The sequence below is a fragment of the Rhinopithecus bieti genome, unplaced genomic scaffold (assembly GCF_001698545.2).
Source record: "Rhinopithecus bieti isolate Rb0 unplaced genomic scaffold, ASM169854v2 scaffold_5885, whole genome shotgun sequence".
Classification (NCBI taxonomy): Eukaryota; Metazoa; Chordata; class Mammalia; order Primates; family Cercopithecidae; genus Rhinopithecus; species Rhinopithecus bieti.
In genome coordinates this window covers 37,246-52,964 of record NW_016804867.1, presented here as the reverse complement: position 1 = coordinate 52,964, position 15,719 = coordinate 37,246, and the positions used below count along the sequence as shown (strand labels likewise).

Here is a 15,719-nt window from a genome sequence, read left to right as displayed (position 1 = left end):
CTGCAGATTTTACTTTATGTAAGAAAATCTACAATTTCTTCGAGACACTCATATAAAGGTGATTAACAAATTACTTACTGTTTTATCTTGTTTAACAGTTTAATAAAATTAAGTTTTTAAAAACATTTTAAGATATTTGTAGTTGTTCTATTAGTTATGTGGTAAAGAAAGTAATTACTCTAATTAAAATCCGAATAGTACACAGTTTTAAATGTTAAGAACAAATCCCTTTCAGATTTATTTTGTTAACACACAGGTAGTTTATTGTGAACTCTCTTGGCCTCTGGACCTCATTTTGCATAACAGCAAAGCAGAAAACAATGTGGCATTTGAAAAAACATAAAGCACAACTAAGAATTTCTAAAATGTGAAGTTTTGCTCGTACATAAAGTAATTTTGTCTGAATCGTTTGATATACAGAAATGTCACCTTCTGTAGCATATTTATGTATACACCTGAAATATTGATAGGGATTACTCTGTGAGACTCTCCTGCCCCTTGAATACCAGTTTAGCCATCCCATTTATTTAAGAATATTTAAGAATATATTAAGTTGTATTACATGGCACCTTTCTAAAACTTTCATTAAGGATGCAGCTTTATCTGTTGTCCAATACGGTATAATTTATTAAGCACTCCTACGTGAAAAGGAGATAGATGCCTTATAAAACGGACAGGTTTTGTTGATTTACTTAGAATCTTATGTTTGAAGAGAAAATGCACATATGTATTTCTAAGAAATATATTGAGTGACAGCATCTGACTTTATGTTCCATACTATCAAATGATCTTAAATATAGGATAAGTCATTTGAAATGAAATAGATTGAGCCCTTGTTTTCAAGACCACCATGAAGCTAGCATAATTTTATTAATCACTAATAAAAGTCAATTGTACAATTACAAGTAAATGATATGACAAGTAATTTGCTAAATGTTTATATGTGATTGATCTTATTTTACCATATTTAGGAAGCAGTCATGTTTCATGAGTCCTCAAAACTGAGACAAGAGAATGTAGTAGAGTGAGGCCAGAAGTCCTTACTGGTTCAAAGAACTCCGGGGAAACTGGGATAGAACATTTTACATTATAAGTAGAACCCTGGGAGCCAGAGGTGAATACAAGTTTATCTGCAGAGCTCCGCTGCAGGGCTGATCTGGGTCTGGAAGAAATGGATGAGAGCCAGTGGATGAAATTCACTAATACTAGACATCTGAGTCCTCTAGTAATGTATAAATATCCTAACTATTGTTTGTTGTCATCTCGTTCTTCTTTTATAACCTATGTTTTAACTGGAACTTTAGCACTGCAGTTTTGTTGTTTTGCTTTCTTCTACCACTTCCCTATGGCTCGTCAGCTTGACTGTGCCTTCGTCTCCATTATTTTTTGGTTTACTTCCACTTGGCACTTCTTTTATTTATAGTTGTCACATAAAGCATCTAACCATGGTTTTCTTTGTTTCGCTTTCTTTTGTAATGAGCTTTCCACACTTGGTTGAAAGGCATATTGTCAATTGCATTTTTTTTTTCTCAAAACAACTAACTTTGGGCTAAACATATTAAAACTATTTTAAAAGCCATTTCTTTTGCAGATATTGGTGAATGAGCTTTGCTAAGTATGGATTCAGGTGGTGGAAGTCTTGGATTGCACACGCCAGACTCTAGAATGGCCCATACCATGATTATGCAAGATTTTGGTAAACCATTTTCTTTGTTGTATTTTTTTTCTTTTTTAAAATAAGGGGATAATAAAATCAAAATAAGTTGAGGAAGGGGAGAATTACAATGAAAACTTGTTCTTTTACTCGGAAAATACATTTGTAGAGCTTATTCTCATAAAGCTGTGTATCAATGGGCTACTTAAAATCACTCATAATTTAGGGGAAGGTTGTGTTAGGGACACTTGAAATATAGTGGTAATATGTTACTGGAAATGAAAAACTCAATTTACATAAATAACTGCATGATTATATCACGTTCTGTTTTGATAGTATATATCAGCTCTCACGTGAAGGAAATGTTAAACTGGCTTTCTAAAATACATTTTAAGTTGCATTGTTAATAAAGTTGGAAAAAAAGTGCTTACATTCGCTAAAAAAAAAAGATCTTATAGATAGCGATATGCAAAATCATCACTAGGGATAATTATATTGTGAGCTATTCCCAAAAAAGTTGTTACCGATAAAACATTTTCTTTCTTTCTTTGTTTTTTTTAAAAAAAAAAAGAGGCCGGCTTGGTGGCTCACGCCTGTAACCCAGCACTTTGGAGGTCCGAGGCGGGCGGACACGAGGCAAGAATCGAGATTGTCTGGCCAGCATGGGAAACCCCGCTCTAACTAAAAGTACAAATAATTAGCGACGTGGTGGACACGCCTTAGTCCCAGCTACTCAGGAGACTGAGCCAGGAGGGATCATTTGAGCCCGGGAGGCGGAGTTGCATGAGACGACTGAATGATGCCACTGCCTCCAGCCTGGTGACAGAATGAGACCCTGCCAAAAAAAAAAAAAAAAAAAAAAAAAAAAAAAAAAAGACTCCCCTAACTCTTGGCCAGTTGTTTTTAAGTAGCCTCTAACAGTACCCCATTTTGGATGAAGATGCCAAGACTCGCCAATTGGCATTCAACAAACAAACTGAATTTTGGGCAGGATGGTCGGAATTACAGAGGAGCATAGAGCTTTTAAGTAATAGAAAGGCAGGAGAGATCAGAAGGTTGAAGAAAGATGGAGTGAAACAGAAAAGACAAATGTGAACTGGCGATAAAAGCAACAGGAAACGAAGTAATATGGAATGTTGACCTGAAATATGGATTAGGGAATAGAACTGGGATACTTGCTAAGTTAAAAAATGCACTACTGTCCTTGATAAATGAGAAATGTATCGTTGGTCGCCCTGTAGTAATCGCCACGGTAACAGAAGTCAGTAAAGCCGTATCATTCATGGGCAGTGCCTGTAACTAGCTGTGTAAAACTGGAATAAAATTACTGAGTTCCCTTTATAAGGATTGCACTAGAGCGTTAAGGTCCTCGTCCCAACAGTTATAGAATTTCTTACCATCTGTCTGATAGAATAAACGTTGAGTAGTCCAAGATTGATGAGTTATTGATAAATAGAAAGAAATTCGTGGATATAGTCTGGAAAGCAAGTGAATTGTGGTTGAGTAGCAGGATGATTAGAAATGACTTGGGAAAAAAACTAACAACTAAATGCTAGAGAAGGAAATGGTGGTGGGGCCAGAGAGAAGAGTAAAGATGTCCCATGAATTCTTTAGGGAGAGTTGAAAGTTTTAGAATCAATGGAAACACTGGAATTTCAATATGGTAAATAAATGTGTTAAATGTCAACTTACTTTTTACCTTCAAAACAAGATATTGTAAAATAGAAGGAATATAGATTTCTCCATTTAATACAAAATATTACCGTCCACTCCTAAAAGCCATTGATAAAGTGGCCAAAACTCACTTCATTCCTGAAGAATTGCTATAGGCTAAATGTGTTCCTTTCAAAGATGAAAAAAATATTCATAAGGTACGGTGAATATTTCATAATGTTCCTCTTACCTCCCTTTCCATTGTTTACTCCTCATTGTCTTTGGATTAATTACTTCCTTATTACATCTACTACATTTTCTTTTAGTTGTAGGGAAAGAATATGCATATTGAAGATGTTAACCATACCGTGTTTTTCTCTACTTTTTATGTCAAGATATAGATTCACATACTATTCCACTCACGCCCATGTTATAAAGTATTGGACAACCCATTGGTTTAGCATACAGCAAAATTGTATACACCGTCACTAGGCCTAGCGTTTTAAACATTTCTATCCTAAAAAAAGCACCCGCCATACCCATTAGTAGCATCCCATATCTGCTCTGTCTGTCTCTCCGCACCAGCCCTAAGCAGCCAAAATCTTTCTGTCATGTGATTAATATTCTGACATTTTATATAAAGGGAAATCATTAATAAATGTCCGTTGTTCTGGCTTCTTGCCCACTTAGCATGTTTTAAGTGTCATCGCATTTAAGCATGTACAGTATATACTTCATTTCGTTTTCACGGCCCAAAAGATGAATATTCCATGTATGAGTACACCGCATTTGGGTGATCAGTTGATAGACATTTGGGGTTCTTGAATATTTTAATCCGCACTAGAAATATTTTTGGCGTGACAAAATAAACTTATGGCATCTTAGATGGAGTATGAGTGGGCCTTGTTGAGGCTCGTGACAGTATGCTCAGGCAACCCTGAACCGACAGAATAGAATAGCAGCAGCCTCTGAATTTTTTTTATCTGAATTGAGGTGAGAATCAGATATACACACATATACCTAGTACACAGTTATCAGACTGGCATAAATATGTACGAAAAGAAGTTTACACAATCCCTCCCCTTTTAGAAAATAATAAAATCGAAAGGTTTGCAAAACTACTTCCAAATGTTAATTGGTATTTCATATTAAATGTTAAAGCCCTCTAATAAAATGAATTTAATAAGTAAACGCGAGTTATATTAGAAAAGTTTAAAGCACTTTTTGTTGGTTGTTTTGTTATAAGACGCCTGTTATGATTTAGCGCTGTCGGTAGTATGGCAAGATAGTGTTTTTTCAAATGTGCATCTTATTTTATGGCTCTCCTAGGTATATAAAATCAAATGGCAATTAAATACTTTTGCATTTGGACGACTATTTTCCTGAATTTGGCTGTAGAAAGAATAACTAATATGGAAGCTCACGTCCATTGTGCTTAGGGGATAATGTTGCCGCAAAATATGTTAAGTGCCATTGTGCCTTGTAAATTCTGAACGCTTAACAGACTAATCTCCAACTCTATTTTGATATGCAGTTTCCAAGCGCCCAATTTCATTATAGGCATTTTCAGTTTTGGATGATATTTTTGTGAAATCAAAGGTTGTCAAACCCCAGACCTAAACCTAAAAAGACCTTTATTGGGTGACTTGGAAATTTTAGCCCTGATAACCTTAATTTCTCGAAAGTGGCCCCTCCCCCATGCTTATTTGGCCCTGCCTGTTAAAAATTTCTAAAATTCTAAAAATTTCATTAAGAAATTAGATACATTCTCTTTAAATTCGTTAGCATCAAAACTAGATATTGCCAGGGCCCGCATAAATTATTGAGGCATTTGGTGAAACTAGATTTAACATCACACCAGAGCTAACCAAATAAGAACAGCTGTGGCACAAAGATCTTCAAATACTGTAAGGTTCTTGGATGTAAACAATAACCAGAAAATCTAAAACATTAATTAATTGGCAGAATATAATTGGACCAATGATATTTGAAGAGATGTATTGACACCTTAATAAATTTACAACTTTGTTCAATAAACTTTGCTGGTAGTCCAGTATAATACGTTCTTGAAGGTGAGATTGATTAATAAGTTGCTTTAAGATTTTAATGCGCAAAAACCTGTGTTTGTTTTTGGGATATAAATAGGGCCAAAAAATACCCTTAGATAGGTGGCCCAAGACAGACCGACATGTACAGATTTTATGCCTGCATTCTGGTGATGGTTCCAAATTTCATATTAAATAAATAATTTAAAAAATGGGAAAACTTGAAATCAGGCATGTTTCTTACTGTTCCGGAGATTTAATTTATACTTTTAAAGCATGTATTTTTTCATATGTGTATAATTTTCAAGCAAGTTAAGATAAATTATTAATGCAATTTAAGCTGTTTACTAAATGATTTAAAATTTAAATGAGTGACCATGTGAGAGCCATTTTACTCTGTATCTCAAGCTATCCTGTAGCTGTGCTTCCACTAAACTTACACATCTCCTTTAAAAAATAAGTATCTAGGGTAAATATACTCTAACCTCTTCCTAGGCAATAAAAAACAGGCAGCCTGCAGTCAAACATGATTCGTTTCCAGCTAGACTTGTGGGAACTTTAAATAAGACAGTCTTAAACCATAGCGCTCCTTATTAAATGGGAAATACTCGGCACTCACCTTATAGCATTGTTCTGAGGATTAAATACGTGATACTTAAACAGGTTTTGCTGTTGGAATGTCAGTACCCAATAAATATATATAATCTATGCAAGTGACTTTGTTTAGAAAGTCAGTGGAATGTAAGCAGATGAATGTAAGAGGAACAAGCAAAATTTAATAAGAGAATTCTTGGATCTTGGTTAAGTAATCACGGGTACCATGTGAGTGGACTAACAGTTCCTTGCCTAGGACCTTGAGACATATTGTTTCAGGAATAAAAAAAAAACATATTTTGGATTATTTATTACTGTAGAATCTGATCTATTTATTTGAAGTTCTGCTAGAGGCCGTGGGTGAACTAAGGCACAGCCCTCAGCCCGCTTCCTAGAATCAACCAACCAGGTTGACTCTGAACCCAGTCAGCACTAAGCATATTCGACCCTCTTTCCCTTCCCCTGTGTCCTCTCAGAACCAGACAACTCGCAGGTTCTAAAAAAATGGATTCCCCATATGTTAAATCTTTTGGTTTTGAAAGATTTTGTGATAGTAATTATGTTTAGATATATGAGAAATTCCAGTATATATTACAGGATAATATTTATTTTTTCCTTACTAATAAACCATATTCCAGTCTGATTAAAATTTGAACCCCCACCTCATCCCCATCTCTGAAATGCCCAGTGGAGTAACTACTGAATTAAAAATACTTGTTTTATACATACTCCCTTCGTGTACCAGACTTCCAGGATTGTGGCTGTGTCCTTTTGGGGTAATTTAGTGGTTTAGGTGAGAGTTTGAGAATGGTGAGAAAGATTTAAAGGGGTTGAAAGGAAAGTATCCCCAAAACGCTGTTGAAAGCACAGCTTTCCGTTTTCACCTTGTTCTTTGATGTGTTAGGGTATTGATGGTGTCCACTGGTCTCCATCCTAACTTGGTAACTAACTTCCATAATGAATTGATTAAAAATAATGAACACTATATGACAAATAACACTATTTCAGGTACTACTTTATAGAAAGTGATCAAAAGGTTTTGTACTGGATGATTTATTGTAGATAATTTATTATAACCAGATCCACAAACCCTCTTAATTTGTGTTTGTACCACCTCAGGGAGCAGAACTTAGCAGAATTCCTCGTGAAGGGATTTTACACTTGTACAATATTTACAGGGCAGGTAGGAGCTGGTGTTTACCATGCTGCTCAAGAAAAACATTAAAGCTTTATTCCTACAGATTTACTATTATCAAACCAAATCTTAGTCTAAGGTGAGTAGAGAGTTTTTCTCCCTAAATCAGGTGTTGAGAGATGCCTTCCAATTTTGGATATAGTAATTCTTGTAAGTTAAAGAAGTTCAGACACTTTCATGTTTATAATACACATTTTATAGTAGAACATTTTATTAACCTACTTAACATATTAGTATTCTTTTATGTTTTGTGCCTTTTATTTTAATTTTTTGAAACAATTGTAGACTCACAAGCAATAGAGGAAAGGAGTACACAGACTCCGTGTACCCTTTACTTACCTTCCTGTAATGGTGGCATCTTACATAACTGCAATACAATACAAAAACCAGGAAATTACCATTCACTCATTACTGTTAACTAGACTACAGATCTAATTCAGTTTTCACCATTTTTAACAAACATTTGTGTGTGTGTGTGTGTGTGAGTGTATACAGTCTATGCAGTTTTATCCCACATATAGATTTGTGTAAATACCACCACAATGAAGATGCAGAGCTGTTCTATCACTATATATATGCTATCCCTGCGTGTTCAGAGACACACACACACAAACACACACACACACACACACACACACACACACACCCTTGGCAACCAATAATCTGTTCTCCATCTCTCCAGTTTCATTGTTTTAAGATTATATAAATCATTTATACATTATGCAGTATCATAACCTTTGTTGATTGTCTTTTTTTCCCTCAGCAAAATTTTCTGGAAGAAATTCAGGTTGTTGACTTTATCAATAGTGTGTTCATTTTTATTGCTGAGTAGTATTCCATAGTAGGGATGTGCCAGAGTTGGTGGAACCAGCCATTAACCTGCTAAAGGACACTTGGGTTGTGTTTAATTTTTTGCTACTATGAGTAATAGCTACAGTGAGCTGTTAGGAATATTTCTGTACAGTTTTTGGTATAAACATATATTTTCATTTTCTGGGGAAAATGCCCGAGATTGCAATGGTTGGATTGTATAGTAAGTGCATATTTAGTTTCGTAAGAAATCGCCAAACTATTTTCTAGAGTGGCTGCTACTATTTTACGTTTGCACCAGTAACAGTCGAGAAATCCAGTTTCTCCACATCCTCACCAGCCTGTGGTGTTATCACTGTTTTTTATGTTAACTGTTTTAATTGGGGTGTCGTGATATCTCATTATGTCTTTTGTGTTTTACTTGAAAATAAAGTATATTATTTTAAGGTCTTCATGTAGATTTTACTAACATTGTTTTCGCCCAACTCTAACCCAATTCCTGGTTGTTGGTGGTTTTAATTGCAGTTAAATTGTCAGTGATTTTAAAAAAAGATTTATTTGGCCAAGATTACTTAATATTTAAGAAATATTTATAGCATTTGATTTATTAAATACAGTACTCTAAATTAATAAAATAACTTTACCTTTTTTGGATAATTGTTTGTATTATAGTGGCTGGAATGGCTGGTACTGCACATATCGATGGAGACCATATCGTTGTTTCAGTTCCTGAAGCTGTATTAGTTTCTGATGTTGTCACAGATGATGGGATAACTCTTGATCATGGCCTTGCAGCTGAAGTTGTCCATGGACCTGACATCATCACAGAGACTGATGTAGTAACAGAAGGTGTGATTGTTCCTGAAGCAGTACTTGAAGCTGATGTTGCCATTGAAGAGGATTTAGAGGAAGATGATGGTGATCACATCTTGACTTCTGAACTAATTACAGAAACCGTTAGGGTACCAGAGCAGGTTTTCGTGGCTGACCTTGTTACTGGTCCTAATGGACACTTAGAACATGTGGTCCAAGATTGTGTTTCAGGAGTCGACTCTCCCACAATGGTATCAGAGGAGGTTCTTGTAACTAATTCAGATACAGAAACTGTGATTCAAGCAGCTGGAGGTGTTCCTGGTTCTACAGTTACTATAAAAACCGAAGATGATGATGATGATGATGTCAAGAGCACTTCTGAAGACTACTTAATGATATCTTGTAAGTGAAACATAAAGCCCATAATTACTCAGGAGATTGATTTATGTAATGTGGAAAAGTTTTCTGGGATGAGGGATAATAAAAGTTATGGGGAATCTTTTGAAAATAATTTTTTGAAGCGGTGTCATTAATATGCTCTTTTGAGTTTACTCATGTTTTTAATTTACTCAATGAAAATTCATACCTGAAATGAAGTAAAATAATGCAGTTTATCAGATATCTTAAAATAGGGATTATAGATTTTGGCAACAACAAGAACATTGATAACAAAATTTTAAGACAAACCATATATATTTCCAACATGAGAACTATCTTAGTAGCCCACTGCTTTATTTTTTTAGATATGACAGGCACTGGAAATTGTCCAATTAAGTTGTTTCTTAGGAACTTAAGACATAATATGTTAGAAATTTGATGTTGATTTTTAAATTAAATACTTGGAAAAGTAAATCAGATAAACTCAGATAATGTCCACACGTTATCCTGTGTTTTATTATTGCATTTGCCTAAATATGTGCGGTGTATATTTTATGCAAGCTATTGTAAATGTTTATTTTAGACTGCTTTGCAGGATTCTTAAAACATTCTATCTGAAGCGGGAAAGATGAGAATATTGTTGATTCTCATTTTAAATGATGGGGTTTAGAGAGCAGCAAGCAAAAATAGAAAGATCTTGATAAGGTTATGAGGAGCTTAAAGAGGTAGGTATAATTAGTTATTAATTTGAAGGGATTCATGCTACAAGTAGTAAAGGATATAGACCAAATTTTTTTGACTTTTCCAGGGAAGATTTTATTCTTTTATTTTAAAATTCCAAAAGTGGTTTGACTGGGAAGTTAATCGCCAAGTAGAGTATGTGTGTTGTGTGGTATAAGTGATTGGTATGGCAGTATGTGTGTTCAGAGAATTTAAAACTGAAAAGTAACTAGATTCTTTAATTTATAAATTTAATTCTGAAGTTAGCATGTTAACTTTTTTCTTAATAAAACACTTTTGAAGGTGAATTTATTACCTTGTTTTAAGAGAATGATGTAAGTCCACTTAAAGACTGGCAAATAGGTTGTTACCTATTTTATAAATAGATTAGATTTAGCTAAAGCAACTCCATATTTGCATTAATGTGGCAATTTTTTAAAAGACTTATAGTTATGGGTTACATATAAAATGATGTGGCAAAAGTTGGTAGTTCTATACGTAAAATAAATCAGTATGTCTTTGAAAGGTATTATTATTTAAACTGTTTGATATTAAAAGTAGATTGCAAAATTTAGATATGCATGAATATGTGAAAGTCATACCTGTGTTTCTCGTTCTATGATTTAATGTCTGCCAAAAGTTTTTTTTAAAAAGAGTCTTGGAATATTCTAAGTTAGAATAGATTATTTTGATAAACTACCTCATGTATCAAATACAAAGACTCCTTTGAGGAATATAATTTTATTTTTTTTTCATTTGTTTGGTTTCAACTTTTATTTTAGATTTGTATGGGTATGAATGATCCCATCTCCCAGGTACTGAGCATAGTACCCAACAATTTTTCAGTCCTCACCCCACTCCCTCCCTCCCACCTCTAGGGGTCCCCAATGTCTTTTGTTGCCATCTTTATGTCCATAAAGACCCCATGTTTAGACCCCACTTATAAGTGAGAACATGCAGTATTTGGTTTTCCATTGTTGCATTAATTTGCTTAGAATAATGGCCCACAGCAGCATCCATATTACTACAAAGGATGTGATTTCTTCTTTTCTTATTGCTGCGTAGTATTCTGTGGTGTATATATACCATGTTTCCTTTATCCAGTCCACTGTTGATGGGGCACCTAGGTTGATTCCCTGTCTTTGCTATTGTAAATAATGCTGTGATGAACACACAAGTGCATGTGTCTTCATGGTAGAATTATTTGTTTTCCTTTGGATATATACCCAGAGTGGCATTGCTGAGTTGAATGGTAGTTCTGTTTTAAGTTCTCTGATAAATTTCTAAACTGCTTTCCACAGTGGCTGAACTAATTTACATCCCACCAACAGTGTTTAAGTGTCCCCTTTTCTCCACAGCCTTACCAACATCTGTTTTTGGTTTTTTGTTTTTTGGTTTTTTTTTTTGGCATTTTAGTAATGGCCATTCTGGCCATAATAAAAAAAAAATAGTAGATGTTGGCATGGATGCAGTGAAAAGGGAACATTTTTACACTGTTGGTGGGAATGTAAACTAGTACAACCATTATGGAAAACAGTGTGGAGATCACTTAAGGAACTAAAAGTAGATCTACTATTTGATACAGCAGTCCCACTACTGGGCATCTACCCAGAGGAAAATAAGTCATTATACAGAAAAGATACTTTCACATGCATGTTTATAGCAGCACAATTTGCAATTGCAAAAAAAAATATGGAACCAGCCCAAATGCCCATCAGTCAACGAGTGGATAAAGAAAATGTGGTATATATACACTATGGAACACTACTCAGCCATAAAAAGGAATGAAATAATGGCATTTGCAGCAACCTAGATGGAATTGGAGACTGTTATTCTAAGTGAAGTAACTCAGGAACAGAAAACCAAGTATCATATGTTCTCTCTCATATATGGGAGCTAAGCTATGAGGATGCAAAGCATAAGAATAATACATTAGACTTTGGGGACTTGGGAGAAAGGGTTGGGGGTGGTGAAGGATAAAAGAGTAAACATTGGGTACAGTGTACGCTGCTTGGGTTATGGGTGCACTAAAATCTCATAAATCAACACTAAATAACTTATTCATGTAACCAAACACCACCTATTCCCCAAAAGCTATTGAAATAAAACATTTTAAAAAATAGCTTTGTCAGTATGAACAGGCATAATAATAATAATAATAGTAATAATAATAATAATAATAATGGTCATTCTCACTGGTGTGAGGTGATGTCTCATTGTGGTTTTGATTTGCATTTCTCTGATGATTAGTGATATGGAGCATTTTTCCTATGTTTGTTGACCACTTGTATGTTTTCTTTTGGGAAGTGTCTGTTCCTGCCTTTTCCCCATTTTTATTGGAGTTACTTGTTTTCTGCTTGCTAATTTGTTTAAGTTCTTTGTAGATTCTGGATATTAGACCTTTGTCAGTTGCATAGTTTGTGGATATTTTTCTCCCATTCTGTAGGTTGTCTGTTTACTCCGTTGATAGTTTCTTTTGCTATGCAGAAGCTCTTTAGTTTAATTAGTTCCCACTTGTCAATTTTTGCTTTTGTTGCAATTGGTTTTAGGGACTTAGTCATAAATTCTTTCTCAAGGCCAATGTCCAGAATAGTATTTACTAGGTTTTCTTCTAGGATTCTTATGGCTAGAAGTTTTATCTTTAAATCTTTGATCCATCTTGGCTAAATTTTGTATGGTAAAACGTAGGGGTCCAGTTTCATTCTTCTGGATGTGGCTTCCCGGCTATCCCAGCACCATTTATTGAATAGGGAGTCCTTTCCCATTGCTTACTTTTGTTGATTTTGCCAAAGATTAGATGGTTGTAGTTATGTGGCTTTGTTTCTGGGTTCTCTTTTCTGTTCCTTTGGTCTATGTGTTTGTTTTTGTACTAGTAACATGCTGTTTACGTCACTGTAGCCTTGTAGTGTAGTTTCAAGTTGCGTAATTGATGCCTCTGGCTTTGTTCTTTTTGCTTAGGGTTATTTTGGCTATTTCTTTCTTGGTTCCATATGAATTTTAGTGTAGTTTTTTCCAATTCTGTGAAAATGATGTTAGTAATTTGATAGGAATAGCATTGAATCTGTAGATTGCTTTGGGTAGTATGTCCATTTTAATGATATTGATTCTTTCAATTCTTGAGCATGGTATGTTTTTCCTTTGTTTGTGTCATCTATGATTTCATTTATTAGTGTTTTATAGTACTCCTGATAGAGGTTTTTCACCTGCTTAGTTAAATATATTCCTGGGTATTTTTTGAAGCTATTGTACATGTAATTGCATTCTTGATATGGCTCTCAGCTTGGATGTTGTTGGTGTGTAGAAACGCTACAGATTTTTGTACATTGATTTTGTATCCTGAAACCTTGATAAAATTATTATCACTTCTAATAGCCTTTTGGCAGAGTCGTTAGGGTTTTCTAAGTATAGAATCATATCATCAGCAAAGAGAGATAGTTTGACTTATTTTACTGTTTGGGTGTCTTTTATTTCTTTCTCTTGCCTGATTGCTCTGGTTAGGATTTCCAGTACTATGCTGAAGAGGAGTGATGAGAGTAGGCATCCTTGTCTTATTCCAGTTCTCAAGAAGAATGCTTCCGGTTTTTGCTCATTCAGTTTGATATTGGCAGTGGGTTTGTCATAAATGGCTGTTATTATTTTGAGATATGTTCCTTTGATGCCTAGTTTCTTGAGGGTTTTTATCATGAAGGGCTAAATACATTTTGATTTTATCAGAAGCTTTTCCCATATCTATTACAATGATCACATGGTTTTTGCTTTTAATTCGGTTTATGTGGTGAATCACATTTGTTGGTTTGCATATGTTGAACCAACCTTTCATCCTTGGAATGAAACCTAGTTGATCATGGTGTTTTAAGTTTTTGATGTGCTGTTGAATTTAGTTTACTGGTATTTTCTTGAGGATTTTTGCTTAAGGAACGTAATTTTGTATGAAGCAAAATATCTTGTTAACATCATGAAGGGAGTTCTCATTCAAACTTCCCTAATTTCAGGGGTAAAAAAAGTTAACGCCTTTATAATTTTAGAAACTATAATGGTTTTTTTTGAGATATAATTTACACATCATTGTATTTACCCGTTTGAAGTGTGCAAATAAGTGGTTTTTCGTATATTCACAGAGTTGTACAACCATCACCACAATGAATTTTAGAACTTTTTCATCACCACAAAAAGAAACCCTATACCCCTTAGCTGTTACCCCACTCTCCATCCACTGTGAGGCAACCATGCCTCTATAGATTTGCCTATCCTGGACATTTCATATAAATGGAGTTATGCAATATGTGGCATTTTATGTCTGGCTTTTTTTTTTTACTTCACATAATGTTTTCAAGGGTCATTCATGTCATCACATGTATCAGTACATTTCACTCTTGAACAATGCAGGGGTTAGGGTTGCTGAACCCACCCCCCCGCCGACATACACACAGTTGAAAAACCATATGTAACTTTCAGCTTACCAAAAACGTAACTACTAACAGCCTACTGTTGACCAGAAGCCTTACCAATAGCAGTTTTGTATGTTATATGTATTATATACTGTATTTTTACAATAAAGTAAGTTGGAGGAAAGACAATGTTAAAATCCTAAGGAAAAGAAAATATATTTACTATTCTTTAAGTGGAAGTGGGTCATCATAAAGGTCCTCATCCTTATTGTCTTCACATTGAGTAGGCTGTGGAGGGAGAGGAAGAAGGGTTGGTGTCTCAGAGGTAGCAGAGCAGAAGAAAATTCATGGATAAGTGGATCTGCACAATTCAAACCTATGTTATTCAAGGGTCAACTGTACTTCATTCAGTATTACTAATAATGTTCCATTATATGGGTATTATCACGTTTTGTTTATCCATTCATCCATCAGTTAATGGACATTTAGGTTGTTTCCACTTTTTGGCTATTATGAATGCTTCATGAACGTTTGTGCACAAGTTTTTGTGTAGGTGCATATTTTTAGTTTTCTTGGGTATATAGCTGGGAGTGGCATGCCTCTGAAATATAAACGTGACTGTCTTGTTTGCTTTTTCACTATTGTGAAATACAGATCCTTTGTATATTGCCTAATCCCATTACCGTGGTATATCAGTATACTGTATAGTTTTTTGTTTTGTTTTGTTTTTTAACTAACATACAACAGGTAAAATAAAAAGCCTACCTAACTTTTAAAAAGGAATGTTATATTGTACATTTTACTAAAATGAAATTTTAATTAAATTGTGTAAGTGGGCCATAAAAAAAATATTGAATGTTACCAAACTTTGCAGTGTTGGCAAACAATGCCCCTCACTTTCTTATATTATATTTAGTACCAGAAGAATTCTGTGGTGGGTATTTTATTACTCACTTATTGCTGGATTGAGAAATAACACTATTGGACTTGAATATTGCATACCTTACAACAAACAAAAAAGTTAAGCTTGAATTTAAAGTATTTTGAGTATTATCTGCATTAAGAAGGGCCTTTGGGGATTTATTTCTAAAGTCAGTTGATTGCCTATTAAGTCTTTGTTAATTTCGTACTTTCCATAACAAAGAATATAGAATAAATCTTGTTCAAGTTGATGGTTTACCTCTTAAAACTGCATGCCAACATCTTTAATAATTTTATCATCTTCTGTGAACTTAAAATATAGAATAAGTTCAGTTAGTACATTTCAAAATTTCTCATTCTGAGGAATCTAAGTAAAAATTAATGAATGCATTAAACTTAAAAGTATGAACCTTAAGAAAAGGCAGAAATGGAATCAGAGAGAATAGTATTAGTAATTTCATACTTAATGCTAAAATTATGGTACAAAACTATTGAGAAGTGGTGAAAAAAATGTGACTTTCCTTTCATGAACTTTAATTTTGTGAATA

At 34.4% G+C, this 15,719-nt stretch overlaps 1 protein-coding gene across 3 annotated transcripts in view; it reads left to right on the top strand.

The window, feature by feature from the left end:
- Positions 1-15,719, top strand: part of ZNF711 (ZFX family zinc finger ZNF711) — a 25,984-nt gene continuing 10,265 nt past the window's right edge. Inside the window, exons 1-4 of one of the 3 annotated variants that reach the window (XM_017870739.1) lie at positions 1-58; positions 972-1,114; positions 1,592-1,696; positions 8,624-9,166. In XM_017870739.1, coding sequence (XP_017726228.1) covers positions 1,618-1,696; positions 8,624-9,166 — 622 coding nt within the window. In that variant the 5' untranslated portion in view covers positions 1-58; positions 972-1,114; positions 1,592-1,617. Of the gene's footprint in view, positions 59-971; positions 1,231-1,591; positions 1,697-8,623; positions 9,167-15,719 lie in introns of all 3 variants that reach the window. The other 2 variants (XM_017870737.1, XM_017870738.1) reach the window with 2 other exon arrangements.